The sequence below is a fragment of the Montipora capricornis genome, chromosome 2 (assembly GCF_036669925.1).
Source record: "Montipora capricornis isolate CH-2021 chromosome 2, ASM3666992v2, whole genome shotgun sequence".
Lineage (NCBI taxonomy): Eukaryota > Metazoa > Cnidaria > Anthozoa > Scleractinia > Acroporidae > Montipora > Montipora capricornis.
The window spans coordinates 44,208,085-44,218,838 of NC_090884.1; the positions used below are offsets into that span (position 1 = coordinate 44,208,085).

General features: G+C 39.9%; 1 protein-coding gene across 5 annotated transcripts in view; it reads left to right on the forward strand.

Annotated features, from left to right (window-relative positions):
- The window catches only part of LOC138023249 (sushi, von Willebrand factor type A, EGF and pentraxin domain-containing protein 1-like), a 39,633-nt gene that overhangs the window by 8,985 nt on the left and 19,894 nt on the right, over nucleotides 1–10,754 (forward strand). For 4 of the 5 annotated variants that reach the window (XR_011126699.1, XM_068870279.1, XM_068870271.1 and 1 more), the window contains exons 7-13: nucleotides 309–476; nucleotides 3,137–3,304; nucleotides 6,614–6,781; nucleotides 7,622–7,789; nucleotides 7,887–8,060; nucleotides 8,891–9,013; nucleotides 10,210–10,383. Coding sequence is in view for 4 of the 5 variants with exons in the window: in XM_068870279.1 (XP_068726380.1) it covers nucleotides 309–476; nucleotides 3,137–3,304; nucleotides 6,614–6,781; nucleotides 7,622–7,789; nucleotides 7,887–8,060; nucleotides 8,891–9,013; nucleotides 10,210–10,383 (1,143 nt within the window). In the remaining variant the exon portion in view is untranslated. The remainder of the gene's footprint in view (nucleotides 1–308; nucleotides 477–3,136; nucleotides 3,305–6,613; nucleotides 6,782–7,621; nucleotides 7,790–7,886; nucleotides 8,061–8,890; nucleotides 9,014–10,209; nucleotides 10,384–10,754) is intronic. The other variant, XM_068870283.1, reaches the window with a different exon arrangement.

Genomic DNA, 10,754 nt, shown 5'->3' on the forward strand with positions numbered 1-10,754 from the left:
GTGGTAAGACAGACGCAGGCTCGTCATAAAAACATTTCTTACCTTTTCGCGTACTTGTAAACGTCGGAATTGATCCAAACTTTCCATAAGAACTTTTTTTTTGCTTTATTCAGAGAGAAATTCCGCTTTCGGTCGAAAAAAATTTAGTTTAGCAACGCTTACCGCAATCATTTACCATATAAGGTCAAACTAAAGTATATGAGCTGATAACCGAGATTGAGTGAACCAATCAGAGCACGAGAAATTCATTAGCCGATGTTGAAGATTTAATAATCTTGTTTGAACTGCAACTTGTTTGCATCGTTTAGCTGTTTGCAGTGACCCTGGAACTCCACTCAATGGAAACAGACTCGGCGACGATTTTAGCGATGGACAAATGATTGCTTTCTCGTGTGATGCTAACTTCAGTTTGGTCGGTGCTCCTGTGGTCTTCTGTGTCGTTGGTCAATGGAATGCCACGATGCCAACATGTAAAGGTATACTGTAGTGGCAAATGAATCAATCTGACTTCGAAATTTCCAATTGTAACTTGAATTGAGACCAAATGACAGTTTAAGGAATTAATCACGTGGGCACAAAGTAGAGAAAAGGAGGCACAAATGCCAGTGGTTTTCAAAAAAAACGTTTGCGACGCTATATCATATAATATGATATAATATTTTGTTCAAATAACTATCACCCTACTGCCAGTGTCACTAAAATGTTAAAGGATTTAGGGTACGACAGTCTTAAACTAAGACGGATAATGTCCAGATTAACTGTGTTATGCAAGACGAGCTGTGGTCTTGTTGACTTTGATGTGAATGGTTATCCCTACCCTCACAGTGGCAGAATTGGAACTCGTGGATCATAGTTGGAAATTTAGACAGGACAAGGCTTAAACTAAAGACATACATTTCCACTCTTTCTTCCGTCGTACGATCAGATCTTGGAACACCCTGGTGACTTAGTAGAAAGTAATTCCGTAGAGGCCTTTAAGAATAAGCTCCATGACTATTATTTAAATCTTAGTATCCTCTATTTAGAATGCTTCATAATGCACTTTGCTTGCCCCCCAAATTTTGCATAAACTATTGTTTTCAAATGCTCTTGGGAATATGTAGAGCCCCGCGAGCATTAGAACTCAAAAGTGTATGCAAAATTTGGGGGCAAACGAAGAGAAAAAAAAAACACTTCAACGCGAAATCATCTTCACTTACAGTGGCAAAACGACTACTGGCAGCCATTTTGTCCGTCGAGGTGATTTTCGGCTGATAATCCGAGATAGCGAGCCAATGAGGGCGCCCGATTTTGTATAATCACCTGTGTGTTTATACTAAAACGATTTACTTAAATCTTGAGTATAGTCTATCCTTGCCCTAGAGTGCTCGATGCGTTTCGCAGAGCGTAGTATACGTATATCTGAGGATTGAACTAATCAATAAGACAAAACTTCTTCTGTGACTCTGAGTTTCACGTTTCACGTCTGTCTGATGATCGCGTAAGCGTGAAACTCAGAGTCACAGAAGAAGTTATGTCTTATTGATTAGTTCAATCCTCAGATATACGTAACGATTTATATATATATTTTACAATATTTAATATTAGCCGCTTACTAACCGATCGCTAGGACCGTACTGGCCACGCCCTTGGGACAATATTCCCTAGTACGGCTCGAGCAAGCTCGGTTAGTAAGTAGTTTATTATATGGGACTCGGTTTCTGATAGCAAAATGCATGCATGAGCAATTGGCAGTTTGTTTTCTTTGCTGCGCTCGTGAATAAGTGACTTTCGATTCGCTGCAAGGACTTTTCTGGATTTTTTAACTCATTGTCCTTGAGTATGTTAAATGGATATTTCATCTCACTTAAGTATCGCTGTATATTGTGCTGAAAACTGGAAACTGTTGCGGGCTCGTATTCTTCTCCGTTTTTCCTGCATGCGTTAAAAAAAAAATCGACAAATGGTGGTCAAGCAGGTAAGCTTTCAATTTTCTCATTTTTCATACCATTAGCTTCCATGTAGCGGAGAACAGTGTTCATATCAGTAGCCGTTTTCTTGTTTGTGTTTACAATTTTCTGTTGGTTGATAAAATCTTCTATGGCCACCTGGCTTTCGGTGATGTCTGTTTCAGCTTCTGATCAAAAGATTCCAGATCTCTCGCTCGGAGAATGTTCGTCTTCTTCATCCATCTTTGAAATCTCGGTAAAATTTCAATCTTCTTAGCTTTTTTCGGTTGTTTCACTGTGAAGAATGACAATATTCACATTTTCTCAGTTGTGGTTGCAAATTTTGAATTTGCCGGCTGCTCCAAAACAAAAAGTCATGGCTTGGACCAGGGAAACGGTCCGTACTGCAAAATCCCGACCGAGAAAGAACCAATCAGAGCGCTCGGATTTCCCTTTGCCATATAATGAATTATCCTATTTTAAGCATACAATGAATTTACTATATTTTATATGCATGGTGACATAATTATTAATTTATTTTATACTATGTTCGTTTGTTATTTTGCAAAGTTGTTGTAGATTTAGATTGCTGTACATAAGAAGTGGTTACTAAGCTGGTCGAACCAAACAAAAAAAAATTGTCTTCGTTGTCATAATCATCATTATAGTCATCGTCATTATCATAATCATAATCATATTCGTTCTTCATCACCATAATGTTCATCATATTTTAATGATACTTCTCTGCAATGTCTTTTAGTATCCCATGTGGGGGCATAAAATGGCACTGAAACCGTTAGAAACGATTTTGTTTTAGCATGGGTCGTTGTTTTAATTAATCACATATATCTTCTGAGGTTAATTAAATCTATGTTTGTTTAATTAGTTATACTGCCACCAAAATTTGTAATGCTCTTCCTGTTCAAATTCGAACCGCCAACAGTAATAGGAATTTTAAAGAATTTGACTTCAAAGAATTTAATCTTGCAATGCATATGTCTTTTTTGCTCGCACATCTTGTAGATGCTTTCCTTTTATTTTTGTAGTATGTCTGTAAAGTAGCTCAATATAGCTAAGGTGATGATGATATTATTATTATTATTATCATCGATGGATGCATTATTATTATTATTATTATTATTATTATTATTATTATTATTATTATTATTATTATTATTAGTGACGTACCAATGTGTGTTGTGTTTTAGCGTCCTGCTCAAATCCAGGTATACCCAGGCATGGCCAGAGATTAAGTTCTTATTTCGGCCACGGAAGCCAGGTCACATTTGTGTGTCTCCCCAAATACAGCCTTATTGGAAGAGCTACAATGACGTGTCATGACGGCAAATGGAGCTCTCTTCTTCCAATCTGTAAAGGTGAGATTGATAGTGTAAACATTATGCTGTTGTTTTCAATCCTTAGTCCAGCAAACAACAAGGTAACGTAGATGGACGCATGCAGATAAAAGTCTGTTTGCCTTTATAATACAAGAAGCTTGGCAACGGGTGAAAGGACAACTAAAAAATCCAAGTCCTAGGAAGGGTTCGAACCTACGACCTTAATCTTTGTAACATCGGTCGTATGCTCTACTCATTGAGCTACTAGCGCTCCTAAGACTCAGCTCGTTGCCAAGCAATTTGTATCACACCCTTCCCACGGTCCCATTAGGCCTTGCCATCATCATTCTAGCCTGCTCGCAGACGGTAGATGTTGTTGTTGCCGCGAAACACGTATCAGATGGCATATTGGAAGAGCGTGGGATAGGTCTGGGCCGGGTGGTGGGGGGTGGGAAAGGCCGCCTGCTGCCCACTTTCTGTTGAACGTCCGGTTACATGTCACCCCACAATAATTGACCAATAAAGTAAGAGAACGAAATAAAGTTGTCAATCACTTATTAAGCGTGCATTCTGTAAACACACTTGATCTGGAGCGTCTACTTGCACCTAAGAAAGCGGCAAAAAATGTAAGCAAACCGGCAGAAACTGCAGCAAACGACAAGTGTAGGTTTTGCCAATTCCGATATCTTGCTCAATACGGAAAGTTTGAAAAAATCCGTAAGGCCATCTTCGGGCAGCGATGAAACAGTGTTCAAGCAACCGATTTAATCCGTAAGGCCAAGGAGCCTTTTTTAACTTCAGAAGGCAGGACAAAATTATTGATCCCAACGATCTAAATATACACGAAGAAAGATATTAGATTTCAGTTGAATTCAAATTAATTAGATGTACTACCACATTTTATTACATTTTTTTCCAGTACTTCATTGTACATTGTACCTGAAGAAGGCTGGTTTGGCCAGCCGAAATATAGTACACTACCTTGTATCGACTCTTAGCCTCTTACTCAAAGTACTTAGCGAAAAACGTTTATATAGCAGAAGAAAAACGAAACAAGGAGTGTCCTCAATAATCTTTGGTAAACTCTCAGGGGTAAGTAAGTTCGGCTGCCGAGCATAAACCTTCGAGCTCTGCAATTTTGTCCAATGTAATTTTGTCCAATGTAATGGTCTTGAGAGGGCAAATAACCAAAATAGAAACTGGTCTGTTCAGCTCTCTCGCTGACACTGCAAAGTCACTGAAAATCGTACTTTTTCCAAAGCCTGTAGGTAAAACTGCTAGAAGATCTTCTCCTCATAGCGGTTTCATCTCGAATGCTCTACTTATCGCTCGCTTCACATCCTCATGATTTTCTGTGGTGACCAACTGTAACCATCAAATAATACCTCATTGTTCTTTTGACACCTACTCGACTAATTAGAAATCCCGTCCGCTGGTGGACGGGATTTGACCTTTGTCCTTAGAAATCGTGGGTTTTCGGGTAGGCGGTTTTTCCCCCTCGTCCTAGATCTTCCGACTTCCGCCCGTCCAATATGACGACCGAAGTACAAATGACTTTCATTTCCATTACCCTCTCCCGTTAAATTTCGGCTTTCAGTCACAAGTCACACTCAAGCTTGTAAAGCGCATGCGCGAAGTTAACCAAAGCGTTTTCGTGGCATGGTTGTGCAATGGCTTCTTCATCTTTTAAAACGCAGGCGCAACGTTTAAGCGCTAGCCAACGTCCATACTTTGCATAAAACGAAAATGGCATCGTTGAAATTAAGAACGATTATGGTGCCTAATACGTGCAAGCCACATACAAAATGGAAACACCATTTGTGGTAGACTCACACTAAAAGATGTCCAGCCGTTCGGAACGGGTTTGTCCTCCAACTTTACGGGAGATCACATTACGACAGAACATTTATGAGCTGGTGAAGAGAACGACAATCTTTTGCATCACTCGAACATAACTGATAATTTTTGGATTTCACATGACGTCACGACCGCCATGTTGGTGTCCCCAAACAATGAAACGACGGCCATATTGGTTTTCCGATCCAATCCTCAGGGACTTGAACTCCATACAAAACTTGAACTCCATATTATGGAAACTTTTTCTTTTGTTTTCTTTGAAAAACATGGCTGTTGATCACTTGAGTGAAACCAAAAAATAAATAATAATTTAGCCGACATCTCTACTGCAATTTTTTCCCTTTGTTTTTAAATTGACGATCCAGGACATCAGGAAAAGACCGAGTTCACGCACGCTGGATACGCAAGTAGTTGACTCTTCACTGTTACGTACATTGGAACTTAAAAAAAAAAGCTTTTATTGGTCGTGTGTTTTGATTTTAATGTAAAGAGCGAAAAAAGTTTCCATATTTAGATCTTCTTGTCACTGTTTGAAGTCAAATTCTTAATCACTGGTATTTTCTAATTTAGTTTTCCTTCGTTTGTGCGCAAGGCCTCGAAGTTTTGCAAATATAAATAAAGAAATAAGGAGCCACATTACCGTGAGCCATTTTGAGAAATCGCTTCGAGGTTGTGTTTTCACTAGGACAATTTTAACTAGATAAAGCCGGAAAGTCCGGAAATACAGTGAAAACACCTCGTCTTGGTTTTAGCTAGTTAAAAATGCAAGCTGTTTTCACAAGCAAAAACAAGGGATTTTCTCGCCTTTACGAGCGGAAATTCACGCAGAAATATACTACCTCGCGAGATGGTATAACTTGTCCTGATAAACACCGCAGCCAATCGGGCCGCGCGTCTTGACAGAAGCCTGCCAAATAATCTGGTGATGTCATTTTCCCTCTTTACAGACAAGTCCTCGCGGTTGAGCTTGAGAAATTCAAAAAGGAAAACGATTTCAACAGTCATTTCTTTCGATTTACAATCCTCCGACCCCACTGGATTCTCCATTTCTTCGGCCAGGTCCTTAAACCAGAATTGTGATGTAGTCCTGCTCTTATGGCGCTGAATGTTGTTTCATTGTTGGATTGACAGAATTATTTAAAACTTTTCGTCGCATCTTCCTTATTTGTAAGGACATAAGCCTCATTGGCTCCTTCTACTTGTCAAAAATACAGCGAAAATAATCACAAGAGAAGTCATTCCAAGCACTACGGCCCCTTTCATTTTTTTATTATGGCGCGCTTTTGCAATTTGAATCCTCTGAGTTAGCGGCTTAGATTGCGGGTTAAATTTCACAATGAAAACAGTTGTCACTTTTAGCTAGTTAAAGTCGGTTTCTAGGCAAAGCCTGGAAAGAATGTTCAGCTCGTTAATCGGCCTAGTGCAAACACAACCCGAGAGAGGGAAATATACATTGAATAGCTTGAAGGTTGAGTTTCTTTCCTTACTCAGCCTCTTGTGAGGACCCAGGCTTCCCACCCAACGGCATCACTCATGGAACCGAGTTTGGTCATAACAAGCAAATTACCTTCTCCTGCTTGCCTGGATTCCAGCTAGTTGGAAGGTCCTTTGCAGTATGCATAAACGGAAAGTGGAGTGCTTCTGTTCCTCGCTGCAAAGGTACAGTCCTTCTTCAATTACTTTAGTTGGATTTTGTCATCGTCTTGTACATCTTATAATAGAAATAATATTAATGATAATTCAGTTCCTTATGCAGATGTCACACAAGATGGTTTTCCGTGACTATAGAATTGAAATTATTAGTATTTAATTACAAAATTACAAAGCTGTGCGGTTACTAGAGAAATTGAATCAATTTCATTTAAAAATAACTATCAAAATATGGAAAACCTCAGTTCTTGCACCTGAAGTTATAATAAGGCGTCATAGCTTATAAGTTTTAACAACAAGTTTATTGTAGAGCGGCAAGAGCAGTTAAGCCGAAGAGGCGGCTCGACAAATGATTTCTCGATCTCCTGGTAACTCCGAAATACTTCAATACACTTAAAAACAAATATTCCAATTTTCAAATGATTGAATTAGTAAAAAGCATATCTGTAATCACAAATACTCGTAGAGTTACGGTAAACTTGCAATATTCTACGATTTCTCATACGCTTTTTTATCCATCTCATCTCTGCGAAGCGAAGTGAAGTGGCTTTCTTGTTATCGGAGCTTGTCAGTGGCGAAGTGTTCAAGTAATTTAATTTCAGCCAAACAGTATTTTTCGTCCAAAATTTGGACACGACATTCAAAATTCAAAGCCATGCGGGCAGGCTCTCATTCTACCCCGCCCCAAGTTCCTCGGACACTAGCAACAGTAAAACAGTTACGACAAATTACGCTTCCAAGGACAACAAAGTAATTAATAATGGAAGAAAAAAAGGTACTGTTTCTTCAGTGTATTGAGCTTTAAATACTTGAAATGCGTTATCAGCAGTCAATGGTGTTTACTTTAAGCTATTTGCCCCGATCCTGGTATTCCTGTGAACGGCAGCAGAGTTGGAGACAGTTTCTTTGATGGTCGCACTGTGGCTTTTAAGTGCCATAAAAGTTACACGCTGATTGGTCAACAGGTTTTAAAATGCGTGGTGGGAAAATGGAATGGCGAGGTGCCAGAATGCAAAGGTAAGAATTGTTGCTTGTCGTAGCAAATTTGTACTGAGTTTTACAGTCGTTAAAAAGTCCAATAATCTTTAGTTGCCTTTTTTCCCTTCCTTTCCAGCTCCCTGCCTTGGTCCTGTTGCTCTTTTAAACGGCCGAGTTTTCAATTACAATCCAACCAATCAACATGGCGCACGCCTGAGATTTGCTTGTAACTCCGGATTTAAAATTGAAGGACCTTCGATTGTCAGGTGCAACGATGGAGAATGGTCTTCTTTCTTGCCTTTTTGTACAGGTATAAATTTGCAACAAAAAGGCCCTAGAGGCCTAACTCGTCCTTTTGTCCCACTTTATTTAGTGGCTGTTTTTCATTCATGCCGTGGCTTATACATCATAACAGAAAATTTTTATTTTACTTTACGATAGTATTGTTGACGATCGAACTGAAAATAAACAGATACGTCATCTATCAGAGGCCTCCTTTACCATAATTGGGAGAATGCCACCATTTCACATTTCGGTCCGTATGTCAGCTGAACCTAGTTTTATGGCCTACAATTTGGTCAAAACTCGTTGGGAAAATTTGACGCACCACCATAAAATGCTCATTCCCTAAATTGTCGTTGTGATAAAATATTGAATTCTCCCTTCTTTCCTCCCTTTGCCTAATCTAATGTTGGTTTAGAAACGGCCTAAAGATTGCACAGTATTTTGCGCCACATTATCAACATCAGTGGGGAAAGGGGGGGGGGGGGGGGCGGGGAAGGAGTGAGAGAGAGCGACAGAGGGGAAGAGGGAGAGGGAGAGAGGGGAAACTAGTAGACCCTTTTTGTGAGTTCACGTCAAATGATGTTTAAGCCGGAATTTTTCCCAAGATCTTTGTCGAAGATGGAAGGTCATACGAAGTCTTCAGTACAGCTTAATCCTAGAAGTCACTGCTTCGACTTCTGTTAGGAGCACTTTGATTTTTTTCTTACTTGTCCCGAGTGACCATTCAGAAGTACTTAAACTGAGTTCGACTTTAACCCGTGGTTTCACCGAACCTGAGGTTTAAGGTAACACTGCTCAACAAAGCTTTTGTTTGAAATTTGAAAAAAATATTCCATTTATTGTTTTTCTGTTTAGATGTTGACGAATGCGCCGAGGGTATTTCCAACTGTCACGAGAACGCTGTATGCTTGAATGTTCTTGGCTCATATACATGCAAATGTAAAGAGGGTTACGTAAGAAACGGCAGGACGTGCTTAAGTATGTTATACTAACTTTTTTGCCGAAATTATTGTAACGTTTTCAGCTTTGACGCTAGGCCAGAATGTGAAGATTTTTAAGTATGTAATATTTAGTCACGTAGAAACAAACGCACAAACACTCTCTAATTAATCCGGGAAATGGTCAGTAAATGGTAGTGCAAGGAGACTGATATATCCCTTAATCAGTCCTCGTTAAATGAAACGGAAGACTTCCATTGTTCCACTAAATTTCATTGTTTCTTTTACCATTGTCATCATCAACAAAAAGTTTACATAAACTCTAAATTCATGTTAGAATTGCGACAAAAAGAGGCTCATAGATGAGAATACAACGAGAACAAGGAAACATTCCGCCCTGCCTGTTTTATTACGGAAAGCATGGTATATTTCCTGACCTGGGGCCCGTTTCTCAAACGTCCTGAAAACTTTTCGGACCCGGAAGGCCATTTGTAAATGTGCCAATCGCTTGTCCAGGAAAGCCAATCTTTTAAGATATTTTCAAGGTAACAAAAGCAAACTAAACGTGAAGTTTGACGACTTAAATCCTCTCCGTTCTTGAGATACAGAGGGAATTGTGGCACCCGAAAGTGGCCCGTACAGTTTTGGGACTTTGGGGCCCGTTTCTCGAAGGTCCCGAAATTTTACGGGCCATTTTCGGGAGCCACAATTCCCTCTGTATCTTAAGAACGGAGAGGATTCAGGTAGCCAAACTTCACAGTCATTTTGCTTTTTGTTACCTTGAAAAAAATGTCAAAACATCGGCTCTCTAGAACAAGCGGTTGACAGTTTCACAAATGCCTTTTCGGGCCTGAAAAGTTTTCGGGACTTTCGAGAAACGAGCCCCCTGGCCCGGATTGCTAGAAGGATGGCTAGCGCTAACCAGCGTTAAATGCCATGGAAACCTATATGTTTTGATACCTCTTAACCAACGGGTAGCGCAAACCAGGCTTCGAGCAACCGGCCCATGGTTATTTTAAATGGTCTTTAGCTTACCTTCGTATTTGTTGTTGGTAATGTTGTCGCTCTAGTATACAAGCTACGAACTGTTTTCCCTCTCACCTAACTTTTCGCTAGGGCTCAAAGTTTTCTTCGGGTAAACCTTTTGGCTTTAGCTAATTGAAGTAAAATCTGCTAGTAAAACTCTTTACTGTTCATTACAAGACAAGGGATAACGGTGGCTCTCTGTTTAAATAGAAATATGCAAAGATCCTGGAATTCCCCAAAATGGTGCAAGAAAAGGAGAGCAAGAGCATTTTCCCCATAAGACAAGAGTCAGTTTTTCATGTAATGACGGGTACAGCTTAGTGGGAAATCGTTCAATCACGTGCCAGGAAGGAGAATGGTCTTCACATCTGCCACACTGTAAAGGTAAGAAAGGACATTTAGCCCTCAACGACATCTTTTTCTTTAATTCCATTATTTTATAGGTTTACTTGTCTATTTTTCTGGTTAAGGGGCTTAGCTTATGAAGAAACTGGGGCGCTGCGTAGGTGGGAAAGTGAAGCGAATTGAACTGGTATGGCAAATTGAGCACCGTAAAGACATTCGAAAACTGATAGGGAGGGGTCAGTGGTGAGAGCACTCGCCTTTCACCAATGTGGCCCGGGTTCGATTTTCGGATCCGGTGTCATATGTGGGTTGTGTTTGTTGGTTCTCTACTCTGCTCTATGAGCTTTTTCTCTGGGTACTCCGGTTTTTCCACATTTTTGTGCACGGCCCACCTTTAAACATTATCATGT